This window comes from Orcinus orca, chromosome 1 (assembly GCF_937001465.1).
Source record: "Orcinus orca chromosome 1, mOrcOrc1.1, whole genome shotgun sequence".
Classification (NCBI taxonomy): Eukaryota; Metazoa; Chordata; class Mammalia; order Artiodactyla; family Delphinidae; genus Orcinus; species Orcinus orca.
In genome coordinates, this window is record NC_064559.1 from 51,757,524 (window position 1) to 51,776,129 (window position 18,606).

The 18,606-nt window shown below is 39.6% G+C and overlaps 1 protein-coding gene across 6 annotated transcripts in view; it reads right to left on the bottom strand.

Annotated features, from left to right (window-relative positions):
- Window positions 1–7,399: 7,399 nt before the first annotated feature.
- The window catches only part of SOAT1 (sterol O-acyltransferase 1), a 57,475-nt gene continuing 46,268 nt past the window's right edge, over window positions 7,400–18,606 (bottom strand). For all 6 annotated transcript variants that reach the window (XM_033428179.2, XM_049700941.1, XM_033428176.2 and 3 more), the window contains 10 exons: window positions 18,284–18,566; window positions 17,276–17,354; window positions 16,642–16,723; window positions 16,064–16,109; window positions 14,912–15,041; window positions 13,206–13,303; window positions 11,997–12,095; window positions 10,827–10,962; window positions 10,077–10,222; window positions 7,400–8,552 (listed from right to left, as the gene is read on the bottom strand). In XM_033428179.2, coding sequence (XP_033284070.1) covers window positions 8,496–8,552; window positions 10,077–10,222; window positions 10,827–10,962; window positions 11,997–12,095; window positions 13,206–13,303; window positions 14,912–15,041; window positions 16,064–16,109; window positions 16,642–16,723; window positions 17,276–17,354; window positions 18,284–18,566 — 1,156 coding nt within the window. In that variant the 3' untranslated portion in view covers window positions 7,400–8,495. The remainder of the gene's footprint in view (window positions 8,553–10,076; window positions 10,223–10,826; window positions 10,963–11,996; window positions 12,096–13,205; window positions 13,304–14,911; window positions 15,042–16,063; window positions 16,110–16,641; window positions 16,724–17,275; window positions 17,355–18,283; window positions 18,567–18,606) is intronic.

Here is an 18,606-nt window from a genome sequence, read left to right on the forward strand (position 1 = left end):
ATGTTTGAAAATCAGCTGGACAGTTCTAATGCTTCTGTGTTTATATGCTTAAGTCTCTGGGTTTTGGGAGACTCATAATAGCTCACAGAAATATGAGCAAAGTGTTGAAAACAAAAACAGTACAATCTCTATGCCCCTTTTAATTCTTCTAAACACCTTGGGTATCTAAACATTTTAGCCTTTAGCCCTATATCCCATCATCCTAGGTTTTTTCTAGATTTTCCAAGAATTAAAATACACATAGCACACACATATTTCACCTTAAGGACTGGCAACCATCAAAACAGGTGAGGGGGCAGAAGCAAGGCACAAGCAGGTGGAAGGTAATTTTCCTCCAAAGTTTGTCTTCCTCCCTCCTCACTGGTGTCCTGACTCTACATTAGAGTTTGGAACCATAACCAGGATACTGAACTTCAGAGGTCCCAAAACTCCAGCATCAGTTTATACATGGTTTATCAAGCTTTTACATATTAGAAGAACAAAGTAATTCATCTTTCACATTCTTAAGTTTTAAAAAATCTAAAGTAGGGCATTGATAAGATGGGGATAAGTGAACAGATTCAAGAGATACATAGAAAGTAAAATCTAGGGACTTCCCAGGTGGCGCAGTGCTTAGGAATCCACCTGCCAATGCAGGGGACACGGGTTCGAGCCCCGTCCGGGAAGATCCCACATGCCACCGAGCAACTGAGCCCGTGCGCCACAACTACTGAGCCTGTGCTCTAGAGCCTTTGTGCCACCACTACTGAGGCCCGCGCGCCTGAAGCCTGTGCTCCGCAACAAGAGAAGCCACCGCAATGAGAAGCCCTTGCACTGCAACAAACAGTAGCCCCCGCTCACTGCAACTAGAGAAAGCACGCATGTGGCAACGAAGCCCCAAACACAGCCAAAAAAGAAAGTAAAATCTATAGGATTTGGGAAGTGATTGGATCTATGATGTGAAGAAAAAGACATCAAATGTTACTTCTCATTTTCTATCCTGTGCAATGGTGTGGTGATTACACATACCAGTTCCTGACCAAAGGTCTGGGTTAAAGTTGTAGAAGTATATGAAATATAACTACAAGAAAAGATAACATAAGAACATTACAATAAGACCATAACTATTGAAGAATACAACTGCTACTCTTGGGAAACTCCTCTCATCATTGTGAATTATACACAATGATGAACGCTAAAATGTTGTTAAGATAAAGTATTACTGAGGTCTTTGATGGAAAATACCATAGCAAAATGCAAGCAGATAATAATTTTCCTAAATAGAAAATTTCAAGACATAGTAAAAGTGACACAGTTATAAACAGGGCTAACTGTGCTTCTTGATGTTGGCTGACTTCTGTGGCAGCTTTATACCACTCAGCAGTAGGGCCTTCCAGGGCTTCAGGTGGACAAAACAATATCTCGGAAGAGAGCCAGTCAGTGAAATCACCAAACATACCCTGAACTAGGACCAAACAAACACAGCGTGTGCTTATGCACCAATCTTTACCAACTCATTTCCTAAGTGTGAACAAGGGTGATACACACATCCATGTGTGCTTAAATACAGCACGCAAAGCTCCCTGGAGTCTGAGTGGGAAGTAGGCCAGTATCTGTATTTAACATAACAGAAAAATGAAGGTATCAATCACAAATGTTTGAAAGGAGACGGTGAGAAAGAAACCTGGACACTGCTCAGCAAACACTACCCAGGGGAAGAGTAGTATGGAAGAGTATTGCTTCCATAAAACAATGGCATCTGTAAAACTGAAATGATGCTTCAGTCTGTCTTAGTTTTTATGTCTTGCAATTCACCGAAGTACCCTCCTTCGGATTTCACCTTATAATAGAGAGACCATTAAGGCGGGAGGGTTAGACCCGCGATAGAGGTTCCTGCTCAGCCATTGGTCGGCGCCACAGGGGGCCCCCTTCAGCCATTGGTCGGTGCCACAGTGGGCCCCTCCCCCAAGCGAGCCAGCGTCAATGGGCGACCCTTAGAGGGGCTGCTAGAGTGGTGGTCGTCAGGTGGAGAGTAAGAGGCAGATTCCAGCCTTCTCCCTGGGGCCCTCCAGCTCCAGCTTCGGGCTCCACAGAGGCCTCACCAGGACCGCCCACTGGCCGGGCCCAGGCCCTGAGGCGGCAGTGAACCTCTCCCCCATCTGTGCCTCTGCAGCCTAATGGCAGCGGCCATCTGCATGGGACACAGCCTGGGGCATCTGGCCCCCACCGTTTGGGCAGCCTGAGGAGCCTGAGGGCCAGCTGGGTCCTGGGCGCCTGGCTCCCTCAGCCATGACAGCTGGGCAGTGTCTGGGGACCTGGCCCTGAGGGAGCCACCAACTGAGATCTGCCTCTTCAGCCAGGCCTGGGCACTGGGAGGACCCAGACTGGGTGCTAGACGAATGCTCCGGGGCACGGTAACCACCCACCCTCCCCGCGCCCCACCTCGCAGGGACTCCCTTCTCTTAGCCAGGCCTGGACCTCGGAGGGCGAAAGTTGAGCCTTGGAACCTTGCCCTTTCCTGTCAGAACAAAGGATAACGTTTATTTGTTATGTCCCTGTAAACCAGTCCCTGTTAAGTCCCACGATGTTACAGGAACATGGTGACCTGACCATGACCGGACCTCAAGAACAAAGGATCTGACACCAAGAAGTTTGCAACAACTAACTATGCCCCTCCCTCATCTTTCCTGTAAAAGGGCTTTGCTGAAAGACTTCAGGGAATTTGGGGTTTTTTTTAAGGCATGAGCCACCCATCTCCCTGCATGGCCCTGCAATAAACCTTTCTCTGTCCCAAACTCCAGCGTTTTGGTGGTGTTTGGCCTCACTGTGCGTCAGGAACACAGTTGCGTTTCGGTAACAACATGGCTGTGCCTTGAGGAAGAAATAGGCTTTTTGTCTGGTTCACAGCCTGTCTTCAGTGCGCATCACATGGTGTTGATGCCATCTAGGCAAAAAAAAATCATCTTTCTCATTGTACAGTAAGCTGGGCTTCTGCAAGAGAGTAAATTTAGTGACCATGGCCAACCTGAGTATGCCACCCCAAGTGCAGTTTCTCATGCTACATTTACAAACTGGTGTTCCAGTTCTATAAGTCAGATTCATGAATGCAGTTAACTTGGGTCCAAACACAAGCTCAGCCTAAAAGGACAAGATCCTAAACTTTAGTAAATTCATCAAGGAAAATTGCCACACTGTGGCTTCACCCCCAGTGGCAAAGAACAGTCACTTGGTCCAAGAATCAGGGGCACATCTAATTTCCGAAGGGACTTCCCCCTTCCCACTCCTCTGGCACTGCAGAGGCAGGTGGGTAGAGCCAGACCATGGAGGCTAACTCAGTACTTCTTGGCTGTTATACTATGACATATGCTTCTATGTATAGAATGTTGTGATGTCAAATCCTACTCATAGTAGTTTCCTATTATAAGGAGATTCTTCGGAGGGAAGGGAAGCAACGTATCTTGCTTCAAAATTAGTTTTCCCAAGTCTTGTTTGAAAAGGCACACTTCCCAGTCAACAGATTTTCTCTTTTCATTAGAAACCTAAATCCATTTCTACCCACTGGGGAGCGGGGTGGGCAGTACACTTTTAGAAATACCCATTCACAAGTTTTAAAAGGCCAACAGGAAAAGAAGTCAAGCAACAAATAATGACCACAGAAAGAAAGGAGGCTTAAGAACCAGGGTCACTGCTTTTCTTGATGCAAATACAAAATCACAACTGGGCCCCATTATTTCTTTGTAATCTGTAACGTGGCTCCCTCCATTATCCTGAAAAAGAAAATTCTAACAACATTGTAAATCAACTATACTCCAATAAAAATTATTGGCTATATTCAGCATATAAAGCTGTGTGCTATTAAGGTGAAAACCATTTATGAACATGAAACACATAGTTAATATAGGGTTAATATCAAACTTGAGTTACTTTTAAAATGAGACATGGTGTTTTTCCAAATTTACCACATTCTTCACATATGCAATTATTTTGCCCTTTTGTATGTATTCTTTTTAAAGTTTAAAAAATGTTAATGCTAATACAATGTGTGCTAAACAAAGTGATGATACCAGTGATTAGACAAAGATATAGGGGGTGGGGGAGGAGGAATTGTAATTCAGGAAAAGAGCAAACAAGAACGAATTAGAAAAAACATCGTTAATTACAGGATAACCCTTATAACAACTTCAGATTCCCGGGACTTTTCTGCAGCTCTTAAAACACTATGGGTTTAATGCACATGCTGGAAAGGTACCAACACATGAAGGAAGCTGCCTTACTGGCCCCAATGGCAGAGCCTTGGCTAGGGCTTCAGCTCTCTTCCCACCCAAGTGGCATGTTTGCACATGGGAATTCAAACTGTATCCCTAAGAGAAGAGAAATACACCTACCATCTCATTAAGACAAACTAAAAGAACACCACAAAGCATGGTGAAGTATCTGCTAGCATAAAGGCTAGAAGAAAGCATTTAGAAAAAGAGTACGGAGACAGTTTTAGATTTTTTAAAAAACTGCATAACTTCTGAAATTAAGCCTTTATTTTTCTCAAATCCAAATTAGCTATTTAAAAGTCTTTATACTTCACAAGAAAAGAAGGAAACTTTATTAAGGGTTTTACAGATTGTACAGCTTTCCTACTAACCTAAAGCTTATGAATTTTATCAGTATCTACCGATTTTCACACTGGACATTAAATTCAGGGTGGGGAAAAGCACGGGTGGACCAAGTAAGGACTCCTCTCCACTGCAACCAGAGTAGCTGTATTCTACCTCCTTCATAAACTGGCTTCCAACACTCTGTGACCTGATAGAGACTTTAGTGATGTTAGAAACTAATCAAATACTTACATAAGCTTCACTAACAATATTCATTTTATTCCTCAAAGCATTTACGTCCCAGTTCCCTCCATTTCTGAGCCATAATCATAAAGCCTAGAGATAAGATATGTGAAAGAATGTCCAAGGCAGGTCTTTCTTTGATAGTAAATATATATACACACACACATATATAACTATTATATAAATTACATGAAATTTTGCATCAGCAAGCAAGTCATTGAACTATCTTCCATTAAGAAATTCATTCTGCCTTCCAAGACTAGAAGCATCCTTACACTGGCAGAAGTAAGGCCTCATTAGCTTCCGTCCTCTCCATAATTTCTAAAACTTAAGTATAAAGTATACACACTAGTTCTAAACACGATTTAATACTTAGGTAAAAGCATTTCTTTTCAGAAGCTTGCCACTCTACCCTAATGCTAAACAGATAAATCTGAAAGTATCAATAATTTTGGAGAGCTGGAAACAAGAATGCTTTTAGCAATCCTGTTAAATTCTTACCAATTCTATTATGTGAGAGCCTGTATCTATCAAGGTGCAAAGCCAATTCACCATCAGCCTGAGAGTCTATTTAAAAGTATATATTCTTGGGAGTGTGCAGCATTTGAAACACCCTCCCGCCATCCCAGGTCTTTTTTTAAGGATTCCAATGAAATAATAGTAAGGATTTAGGTTTGGAATTTATGGAGAGTAAGAAAATAACGAGGCCCTATTTCTGCCTGGGCTAGTGGTTTGCAGCAACCGAATGAGGTAGTTATTAATCCCCATTTTACAGATGAGGAAAACTGTGGCTCTGATAAATTAAGCAACTTTGGGTGCCACTGCTAGTAAGTATGGGGCTATCTTAATCACAAGGCTGTGCATGGACTTTTTTCACCACACCAGTGGTTTTCAAACTGGGTATTTGGGGGTAAGAGGAAATGGATATAACCAAACAAGGGCTCCAGCCCTGCATCCCTGTCTCAACCAGAAGCAGCATGATTTACATGCTGGGCTTAAGCCTAACAATTTTTTTTTAAAGGTTTCGAAAGTAACATGTATAAATTACTATACCACACCAGGCCACCTGCTTACTACAGCTATGTTAGTTCATCTCCGTTATTTTCCTCCAAAGAAAACAATGAACTTTACTCAAAATTACTTATGACCGCACAAAACAAAAATATTTTTGCATAAAAGACTTCAACAATTCATGCTATGTAGCCCACATGACCAACTTCTAAAACATAAATGTTGTTAGGTTTCCTATAAAGACTTCAGGATTCAATTTTTCAGGTAAGTATAATTTTTAAACTATGATAAAAACTGCCTATATTAAATGAATTACTTCTACAACATAATCTGTGTATGCAAATATAGAATACTTACTTTACACACTTGTACTTTCTTAACCTGCAAATATCATCCACTTTCACCCTGTAACTATTGAAAATGGAAAAAACATTTCCACTACTCCTTTTGCTTCCAAACGTTGTGGTTACCGAGAGGGGTAAAAGCAGCCTCAATTTTCTAATTAAGCTCTAACATGAGGAAGCAACTTTACCTAGGCAATTGCAGTAATTAATCCACCAAAAACAAACAAAAAACCCCTCCATTTTTCCTCACTACCCAGAATTGAGAATAAGAGCTTCTAACAAATTTATGACAAAGTTAGAGATATTAGTTGTTCTCTTAGATAACACACCCAAACTAATGATTACTATCATTAATACTTTATAGGAAAGAAATTTTAAACTCATTACTTTTCTTTTTTTTAAAAAAATTATTTATTTATTATTTTATTTTGGGCTGCATTGGGTCTTTGTTGCCGTGTGCGGGCTTTCTCTAGTTGCGGCAAGCGGGGGCTCCTCTTGGTTGTGGTGTGCGGGCTTCTCACTGTGGTGGCTTTTCTTGTTGTGGAGCACAGGCTCTAGGTGTGCGTAGTTGTGGCACACGGGCTTCAGTAGTTGTGGCACGCGGACTCAGTAGTTGTGGCTCTGGGCTCTAGAGAGCAGGCTCAGTAGTTGTGGTGCATGGGCTTAGTTGCTCCGCAGCATGTGGGATCTTCCTGGACAAGGGCTCGAACCCGTGTCCCCTGCATTGGCAGGTGGAGTCTTAACCACTGCGCCACGAGGGAAGTCCTGGAATACCCTTTTAAAAATAACCTTCTTTGAGGTACACTTTTGTCTGTTGAGGTTGGATTTGCCCAAACTCAACTGGACCAAAGGTATGGGAAACTTAGCTGAGACCTTGCGGTATAAATTAAGTTGTGACTATTAAGAAACTTTACTTACCTTCTTGTGAGATTCAAACTAACTTTTTGAAAACAATTTGAAAAAGATTTCTCAAAACTTTCTGGATAGCAGTAGGGCTGCTAGAATACCAAGATAGTTTCTCAAGTTGGCTGCTTCTCAAATTTTGGGTAATTCATAAGCCTCCCTTCTTTGGGTTGAACCTACATGGTCTTCAAAAACCCTTCCAAAGCTCAGTCTTTACCAACATAATCATGTGTCATTCAAACAACCAAAATAATTCCTACACACCACACTGTATTAGCTATAGGCATCTGATAACATGGAACATCACACAATAAAGTACATTTTCTTGAAAATGATCACCTATTAATTTATTGCAACTAAAGTACACTACCATTAGAAGTATAATAATTGAAAAAAAAGTATAATAATTGAGCAAATGCAGAAGCCAGCTTCTGTATCTTTAATATTCCCTTTAATATTAATGGTGGTGATTAATACTTATGTAACAGACTTACTAGTCTGAAAAATAATTCATGTCAGTATTTATTAGATAAAATAACTGTACCAAAGGTTACTTCTAAATAACTTCAAAGAAGTTATTACCTGAAAGTTTAAACAACAAAAGTTATCTTCCACATAAGTTCCACAATAAAATAATTTAAACACATTATTGACTCTGCAAGTTCTTTTAAAAATTACTTTAGAAATTAAAAGAGGAAATATTTTTCTTTGTCCTGTGCCACTTCTTTTTCCCTTCCTACTTCTGTCCCCTTCGATATATAATATTATGGATGCAAACTCAAGAATTCAAGGTGAAAGGGATAATTTTGCTTCACAGATATCACGACCTACACTGTATAGCAAAAACAAGATAAAAATAGAACTGAACTTTAAAAAAAAAATACAAATTAGGATATATAACAAGATTATCTTTGGAAAAATAGATATTTTCTCTTTACTAGAAATAGCAAAACATTCCACATTATTTTCTTTCCCAATTGCATGGTTAATGAGCATACATTCCAACAATGCACATGAAAAAATTTCTAAGCCAGGGGTACTTAAATGATTTCTTCATCAATGTTTTGGCTAATTCAGTGGCCAAGAAAGCATGATGTTTAGTCTCAAATTAGATGCAATCAAGAAACAAAACAGAATTTCTGATGTTTAAGCTGATATGACCCAGCAAAAATCTGTCATTATATCAGCTACAAGTCTCCCTTCTCCCAAAAAGGAAAAAATTAAGAACTGCTTAAAAGTGTACAAGCTTCCAGGAAACTTCTAACAGCTCAGCTTCAGGTGACCTAGTAATGGAGTGAGCCATCTGTAAAGCCTGGAGTGGTCCAAATAACACAGATAACTTCAGTAACGGCTGGAAACAGATGCTGGCCCCAAATCAGGTAGAATACCCAATCTTCAGTCAAGGAAGGAAACAAAGTCCAAGCTTCTAAAACACATAACGACAAGTCCAGGAACGTGGCCGGATGTAATCCAGAAATGTGGGCTTTAAGGGGAAAAAAAAGAATGGAAGAGTAGTTTATTTGTGTGCACTGTATGTATGAGATATGGGGTAGATAGGGGGTGTTGATGTTACACATGGCACGTCTCTAAAATGCCTCCCAGCATTTCAGTAACCTTCAAGCTATAAGCAGCTCACTAATTCAAAAGATGTTCATCATTTTTATCTATAGCACAGATTTACTTGATTTAGAAGCTTTACATGAAGCTAAGTCCAGTAAACTCTACACAACTGCATGGACTCCTGACCAAATTCTAAAGAGGCACTACCTTTTTTCTGTATCTTGCATTTTGTTTTAGCACAGTCCTATTTTTAGTAGCCCTAAATCTAAATGGTGGTAGGTTAAGGATGATAATATACACAAATTACTATAATACAAAGCTTAAATTACTGAATTATCTAAACGAGGAACAGATGAAATACTATGAAAGTTCAGAAATAGAAAAGAGACTAGAGCAGGAATTTTAAAAAGCTTCACGGGGACTTCCCTGGTGGTGCAGTGGTTAAGACTCCATGCAGGGGGCCTGGGTTCGATCCCTGGTCAGGGAACTAGATCCCACATGCATGCCGCAACTAAGAGTTCGTATGCCACAAGCAAGGAGCCCATGTGCCACAACTAAGGAGCCGGCGAGCCGCAACTAAGACCCAGCGCAACCAACCAACCAACCAACCAAATAAATAAATCAATAAGCGTCATGGACGACACTGCATCCTAATCAGATCTTGATAAAATCTGACAGGTGAAATCTGAGTGCAAAGAGCAGAGTGACCAGAGACAGAGTCCAGAGTCCAGAGCAGTTAGTTCAAATGCACAAAGGGGACTCATAGGAAATAAGGAGGGGATGCGAGGGCAGCATAGCAATATCAGGGTGGACAGAAGCTTTGGAAGAGAAACTGATTAATTTGATTTTAAACATCTTCAGTTATAGGTATCCATGAGAAATACCCAAGCAGATGTATCAAGAAGCCCCCCACCCCAAATATTTGGGAGTTTTCTACAAGCAGCCGAAAACTAAAGCTCTAAGAATGAGACTCTTACAAAATTACAAACAAGAAAAATACAACAAAAAAAGGGAAATGGGCTCCTAGGCATATGAGTCTAGCTGGACATTTTTATAGAGTTTATTACTTCGGGAAGGAAGAGGTAAAAGATGCATATTTGGGGGTGGGGGTGGATACACATGCCACTGGGAAAACCTTGGAGAAGACCTACATTTTCAGGGCACAGGAAGAATATTAGAAGGAGCTAAACAAAAATCAGATAAAGAGGAAAAAAAAGAGAGAGAGAACCAAGAACTAGGAGAGTTCAATGGGAAGAAAACCAAAGAAAAGAAAAAGTTCAAGGACAGTGCAGTAAGATAAGTTACTGCTTTTACTCCACATTTCCCTCCCCTTAACATTAATTTATCACCATCTCCACTACTCCCTTCCCCTTAACACTGCCCACCAACCCTCACAATCAGGGGACAAATAGGTTACTTCACCACTCCAGCCTGATTGATGACTCACATTTTTCAAGGGGCAGTGTTGACGTGCATACCACTCTTGAGAATAAAAGCACAGGAGGACTCCATTGCCCGCGAAAAGGGAAGTCCACATCAGAACATTCCAAATTGGCCTTTTCCGACTATCATTGGCAATGAAGTTGAAAGCCACTGAAGTTAGGAAAACAACAAAAAATATATATAGTCATCAAAACAAAATCTACCAGGAGATGAGGGGCCTCAGATATCTGCTACAATCATTTAGTTATCATAAACAGCATCAACTGTGTATATACACGTTCTATGCTGGCCATTGGTCCCATAAGTACAAATGAAGCTTCACTGTTTAAATTTATTAATCAGTGATTATTTGGAAAGCAATCAGTATTCAGAACAGGTGAAAACATATTTCATGGACGCATTCCTATTCTAACTTGTCCCTCTCCACCCCACCCAAAAAAGGGTTAGTTTTTTTCAGAGTGAACACTGAACAAAGTTTAAGAATGACGAGGTTGTTTATAGTTTTTATGAGCTACCAAGTCAGTGTTATCAACAGTCTTCAAGAGCTTATTTAGTTCATTTCTCTACATCAAAGTGTAAGCATCCTGCAACAGAGTTGTACATAATTACTCAAAATTAATGTTCTTACTATCTGATAAACAAACATTGCCTTGAAATGGTATTACTATCTAGTTTTCTACTTTGATTTTATATTTTATTTTCTAAATTTCTTTTAGCATAATACTCAGTACTCAGGAGATGCCAAGATACTTACTTCCAAAGAACATGAAGAGCACGAAAAGCACTGGATAGAAAAAGTTCAAGCAAACAGCCAAGGCATATTCGTGCACTACAGCAGACACAGCAAAGACAGCTAACATGGCAGCTGACTTGAACTTCTTTGTGAAAAACTAGGGTAAAAGGAAAATATTAGAGGCAATTTTCAGAGAGTAAGTAATTAAACATGAAGTACATAAGACTTATAATTAACACACATTAAAGGCACCTATTATATTCATATTTGATTTTCTAAGTCTACTTGGAGTAATCCAATGTACTAAAATAATGACAAAAACAACTATGCTTAAAAATCCTTACTTTACTAAATGACATATTTTCAAAACCATTAATGTTGAAAGATCGAGCATATTTTCAAAAACATTAATAACTTATATTTGTAACTCACTATGGTTGACAAAACATAGTTTTCATTGCTAAACGGACACATCAAATCTAGAGTAGCATTGTACGGTAGATTGGGCAGGTACCATTTTTACAGGTAACAAAACTAAGATTTAGAAACAAGGGACTTGCCTCCATAAGTCAAATTACATTTATAAATGAAAGAACATTCGAATACTGTGCTATTTGCACCACAACACACTGTCATTTAACCAAATAGTGCCCTTATTTAACAATTCAAACCTGCAATCCAGAGATACCAACGTTAATCAACCATGAGACTCAAGACTATGTTTCTTCAGTCTAAATAAGTGATGCTCTAAAGAATGTCTCAAAGACATATATTAATAATCTATATCGGAGAGCTGTAAATCCGAACATAGGTGGTTTCTCCACTTCTAACAAAGGAAGAAAAACAAAAAAACAAATGGAAAAAGCTAGGGGAGATTATTTGCTGGCAATGAGACTCCAACAAAATGATCCATTACTGGTGGATCATTTCAACTTCTCCAAATGCCTGCACGCATTCTTACTTTGTAGTCATGTAAAATCAAAATCCAGAGCAAAAACATGGTCTTAGTCCTAGTAACTGTAGATACTGGTCTCTAAGCAGTGCTATTCAAAGCAGAAGGTTTAAGACATTAACGGCTCACAAGAGCATTGAAGACAACTAAGTATAACTTCCTCCAGCTGCACAATAGTAATACTTTCTGGAAAAGAATCTCCATTTCTTAAACAACATTAACTAAATCTCGCTGCTTACCCAGAGAAAGTCCTTGTAAGCATAGTAATATAGCCAGTCATGGACCACCACATTCCAGGTCCTGTAATAGTTAGAGTATGATGTGGAGTTCCACCAGTCCTAAGGAAAAAAGCAAAGGTATACATATACACAGAACCAAAGCAAAACCTACTCCCAGGGAATATACACACATAATATAACACCTAGAGTGTGTTATGATAAATTGTTAGTCCATACACTGATGTCAGAAAAATCTTCAAAGGCATTTTGGTTATTAGTGTTCAATGTGACATTAATCCTAGTTCTATGGATGATTAAGTTCCCAGGTTCACTATCTCTTTATCACACAAGTTATGATGGAAGATACACAACATAATCATTAAATCTAATGTTCATCTAAATAACAATCAGTAAATCCCCCTTACCTTGCTAAAACACAATGAGAGAATTCTAAGGTCACACAGACTTAGATAGGGTGATAACCCTCAGAGCAGTTTGCTGGTATCATAGACAGCAAAATTTAAGTTGTACCACGAGTGAGATGGGGGCTACCTCCAACTCCTGGTGCTCCTTTATATATATCCTGTTTCTTACTCTAAGATCAGACCAATGGAATAAGACATAAAATTTGCAACACACACTCGCTGCTTCTTTGAGAAAGGAGGGGTAGGCTTGGAGTGTTGCCAAAACATGAACAGACAAAATTCTAGAGGGCTTCAGGTGGGATTACAGAACACTGTGAACCACTCTGCCTCTACTCTACAACTTAATTCCAACTTTGGAAGTGTAAGAATACTATCTGAAGCAGAATTAATGCCTTTCAAAATAAAGGAGGGAAAAGTTACTTCCTTCATGAACTGTTCAACAATCTTAAATAGAATAATTTGCTGAGATCACTCCTACAGCACCAGACAGCCGATTTCAAATGAATAAAAAGTCAGCAAAGTCTCAGAATGCCCTCTGGACACCTGCTTTCCCACTGTAATCACCAATACAGGATCCAGCAGGAACCAAATGCGGTACTAAGGGAGATTTAGAGGTAGAAGAAAAGACAAGACTACGTCACTTAAATCAGTAATAGAATTTCAGACTTAATATTGGTAAAACCTGTGGAAGAAAACGATTTCACAACATTTATGTTAAAAAGCTAGTAGCAAACAATGCTCAAATACTTAACAACGAGTACACAAATAAAATGTGAAAAGGAAGATGAGTCCAAGTACACATTACCTTATAAAACATCCTGTCACCAAAGCGTAACATCTCAGCAAAGGCATTGAGCCAGCAGTGCAAAAAGGCAAAAAAACTAAGGAACAGTATCAGCACAGCTAAAAATAAGATGAACAATATTAAGACTCTTTCCAAACAGCTCACATACCAATCAGTTAATTATATGTCGTCATTTGCTTAGCTGGAATTATTTTGTAAAATAAAAGCTATTATTCCAGCTTACCCATTCCAGAAATGATACAGTGTATTTTGAAAGTTAATTATTTTAACCTAATAAAGAAATAACTTTCTTCCAAGTGGGTTTTATAGACAAAAAAAATATTTTCCCAGCCTGTTTTTAATGGAAATGCCTAGATGTATGGCTTAACTTGGTGGTAAAAGCCCTTTAAAATCTGGCCGTGTATTCCTCTAAACCAGCTGTTTAAAACTGGGAGAGATTTTGCCCCCAGGAGATGGCTGGCAATTCTGGAGACATTTTTGGTTATCACAATTCAAGAAGCGGGCCTTGTGCTATGATATCCAGTTGTTAGAGGCCAGGATGTGGCTAATATCCTACAATGCACGTGACGGCCCCCCAAAGAAAGAATTATCCAGCCCAAAATGTCAATAGTGACAAGGTTAACTTATCTCTGCCTCTACTCCCAATGTAGCAAACATCATCCGCAACTGAACTTCTGCCATTCCAAAATACTCCATGCCTTTGAATCCACCCCACTACCTGGAAGCAACTTTCCACCACCCCTCTGCCCGGCAAATGCCTATTTATTTTTCAATACCCAATGTTAAATGTCATCTCCACTATGAGACAAAGTTCAACAGCACCTTAGTATATTATATATTACACTATATTTTAAAATACCCATTTACATGCCCATCCTTTTCATTCACTTGTTTTTTCAAAAAATATTAGCCTACTATGTATAAGACAATGTAGGAGAGACTATGACTGGCTATAAGATACAATGCTTAAGCTTATGGAATTTGCAGCTTAGTGAGGAAGACACACATATGTAACACATATCCCATCAGAGGGACAGATAAAATAATTTATTGGAGTAAATCTTGAGGGGCAATCAGGGAGGATTACTAGCAGATGTCTGGGAGAGAGGGAGAGGAAGAAAGAACGTGATGGCAGAAAACAATACCAACATATAATGGGTAGAAGAAAGAGAAAGAGTAAGTAAAGGAAACTGTAAATATAACTAAACTGCAAGCTTCCAGAGAATAAAGAGTATGTATGTCTGGTTCACTGCTATGTATGGTATGGCCAGAAAGACAGGAGCATAAGTGGCAAGACAGACTTCAAAATGTGGTCAACAGCACCCAATGTTTCATGGAGATCAAACAGAATAAGAGCTAAGCCAACTACTGGAGGAGATTAGAGATTTTAATAAAGGTCATTTCAATGGCCTGGTCAGATTAGGAGCAAGATTACAGTGAATAGTGAACGGGAAGATAAAGCATGAATACAGACTATCCACAGTCAGAGAAAGCAAAACTTGAGTGAAAGAAGACAAATGGAAAGACTGGCCAGGGACTGGAAGGATGCTTCGTCTGTCAGATAGATGGAAAGCGGTTAAAGATGGGTATAGATGCATAGATGAGTTTGTAGCGAAAAGCAGGTAAATCAAAGGTGCTCACACGCAATGGCTTTCTATTTTCCTTGCAATTTTATGAACAGCCAAATTAACCAGTACTCATGTTACCTGGCAAGATGGAGTTAAATATACATAAGACCAGAACACGAGCGCTGAAGGGCTCCTGTTTGATGTTCCGAAACAAGGGGGTGCAGAGCCTTTCAAAGACGTAGTACACATAAAAAAAGCAACCAAAAACCTGGAACACAACAAAGATAATTATAATAAAGACAGCTTGATCAGGAATGATAAAAAGTGATTTTTTTCCTTCAAAAGAACATATATACGTGACCTGTAAACTAACGTTTACACATATATTCCATTTAACACTAGTATATAAGATTGCTGAACTGTAATCCTTCAGAGATAGTACTCAAGCCTAATTTCTACCATACCTATTCCCAACCCTTTACCAGATGGCATTTTTAAAAGATCAGACTCTGGAATCTCTTTTTCCTGCTACATGAAACTCATAACAAAAGAACTTATTTCATAAATGGGTATTTGATTGACACAAGATTTTAAAATGGGATCTTCTGGGATTTATGATTCTGATAAGGGGTTGAGGGAGTGTCATACCACATCCACACAGATATACATCCAAAAATAAAACAAAAAACAGAACGGGAGGGGGAATTTAATGTAGATGCATACTGAAGTAACCAGATGGAATTATTTTACTTAAAAAAATTTTTTTTTAATTGTAGAAAATTAGTTTTGATGTATTGGCAAAGCAAACACCATTTACTGAACTGGGAATAGTTTAAAGACTTCAGTAAGAGTTCTAGGGCTTCCCTGGTGGTGCAGTGGTTGAGGATCTGCCTGTCAATGCAGGGGACACGGGTTCGAGCCCTGGTCTGGGAAGATCCCACATGCTGCGATCCCACTACATCCCTAGTAGCAATTAGGCCCATGAGCCACAACTACTGAGCCTGTGCGTCTGGAGCCTGTGCTCCGCAACAAGAGAGGCCGCGATAGTGAGACGCCCGCACATCGCGATGAAAAAGCGGCCCCCGCTCGCCGCAACTAGAGAAAGCCCTCGCACAGAAACGAAGACCCAACACAGCCAAAAATAAATAATAAATAAATTTTTTAAAAAAAGAGTTCTAGAGCTCCCAGGAGACATGAATTAAACAACACTTTAAATATATTAAATTATTATTATATTCAAATCCCCGTCTCCCACCAGCCAACAAACCTTAGGCACAAAAAAAAATTTACCTGTGCAAACTGCATAGCCACATAACCCCATCTTACAGTGGGAGTCCTAAAACGGAAGAAACAAAATTACTTTCTAAATAAAGTAAATAAATGAACTTTTAAAAAGGTCCTCACAGTATCTTCCCACACAGAATATCTTTTTTTTTTTTCTGTTATTTTTTTTGCGGTACGTGGGCCTCTCACTGCTGTGGCCTCTCCCGTTGGGGAGCACAGACTCCGGACGCGCAGGCTCAGCGGCCATGGCTCACGGGCCTAGCCGCCCCGCGGCATGTGGGATCTTTCCAGACCGGGGCACGAACCCATGTCCCCTGCATCAGCAGGTGGACTCTCAACCACTGCGCCACCAGGGAAGCCCCCAGAACATCATTTTTGACATAGGAAATACTTGTACAATTCTGTCAAGAATGACTGAAATAAAATCAGATTGCTAGAATCACGATTTGGGGTTTCCCATGCCAGCAAGAAAATTAAAACCCATTCCAACTGCTCTGTAGCCCTACATGAACTGGTCTACCTACCCCACCTCCTTCCTGGCACACTCCTGGTGCTACCCCATTTCTGCTTCATAACGCCATTACCTGGGATAGTTGTCACGGTAGATGAGGGTAGGAGCAAATAAGAAGTACAAGTACTGGTTGACTGTGGGTACTGGAACAGTGCCTGGAAAAGGAAAACTATGCTTAGACTGGAGGCTCTTCAATTTCTTTCAGCAAAACTGAAAGAGGAAAATAAGCACAGAATCGGGAAGACAAAAAGCTACCTCTCCTTAGCTCATGTTGTTTCTTCCTGCTCTCCCAAAATGATGACTTCTTATTCCTAAATTAATTGAATATTACCAATCCCTCTAAACTAAGTTACTCCTGTGACTTAGACATAACTTCTAGAGTTTGAAGCAGCAATTCAAGAAAAGTAAGCACACGGGGTGTAATGACTCTATTAACATTCTATACAAATAATGCAGAAGTTGCAAGAGTCTAATGATCAATGTTTTAAATTTGGGGAACCAAACGTAAAACAGGAACAATCAGGAAACAGTGAGAAGGTCTTTCAGATCACATATACATTTTTTTCCTCCCAACAGGTTTCTTTTATTTTTGGATCCTTGTATTTAAAATCAAACACAAATGTCTACAGAATGTAATATGCCATCCCAGTAAACACCAAAGGTTGAAATACCCTGTGAATAATCCTTTGACTTATGGAATTACATACTTGATTTCTCCTTGGCTGAATTGAGTACCCGAGGCACATTCTCTCTGACAAATGAGTGGGCCTTCATTATCAAACGAATCTACAAAGCAGGGGGGGAAAAAGATGAATTTTCTTTCACTGTCTTGTCTCTTATAAGCAACCACAGAACAGCACTAGATTATAAACACACAAAGAACTTAATTTTGTATATACCAACTCAAACTCACTTTTATGGACTAAAACAAATGAAAAACAAACTCTAAAGAGAGACATGTTATTACTCAAATTATTTTGCAACTAACAGCACCATCTGTTACAGGTATATTACAAATTAAGAAATTAAAAGCCTGTTCAAAGAAAGTCTCCTGAAAGGGTCCTTTCCATCAGTCAAACAGAGCATTACAGATAGCCAATAAAAGTCAGAAAATTCTGAAGGGCGTACAAACAAAATAAATCTTTTAGATGGCTATATGACAAAACAATGCATCTGACACTTCAAAAGTAGAGTTTTTAATTACAAAAATATTTTATACTTTAGATGGCTTCTACAAAAAGTGTTCAAGAACAAAATTTGAATTCATCCAGAACAGTTCAGTGTAATTTATTTCAATTATCAAGAATCAGAGAACACTGAAGGTAGAAGGAATTTTAAAAGACAAGGTGATGGAGCTTCCCTAGTGGCGCAGTGGTTGAGAGTCTGCCTGCCGATGCAGGGGACACAGGTTTGTGCCCCGGTCCGGGAGGATCCCACATGCCGCGGAGCGGCTAGGCCCGTGAGCCATGGCCGCTGAGCCTGCGCGTCCGGAGCCTGTGCTCCGCAACAGGAGAGGCCACAACAGTGAGAGGCCCGCATACCGCAAAAAAAAAAAAAAAAAAAGACAAGATGATGTAGTTTCACACTTTAATTTTATAGATAATAGCACAAAGAACCAGATATGAAAATTTATCCAACTAATACAACAAAAAATAACAATTATTATTATTATTAACTAAGCATAGCATTGTATTGAGCAACACTCAAAACCTTACCTGTTCGAGTATAACAATGAATCGGGAAGCTGGTGGTAGTGTATACACTAATACAACATAAAGTGGTCCCAAACCTAGAACTCCAATCTGGAAGACCACAAAAAGGAAGCAATGCAAGACAGAATGGACTACTGGATGAGAACTCCTGTGATAGCCTCTGGCCCAGCGTTGAAACAGGAAATAGGGAACTGTAAGTGTACATAAGAACATGGTGCACCACGTCCACATAGCAACAGTAAGTTTGCCAAAAGCGTAAGACATGAGATTGAACTCAAGCACTAGCCTGGGGGAAAAAAGCACAGAGAAAGAACACATAAGTGGAT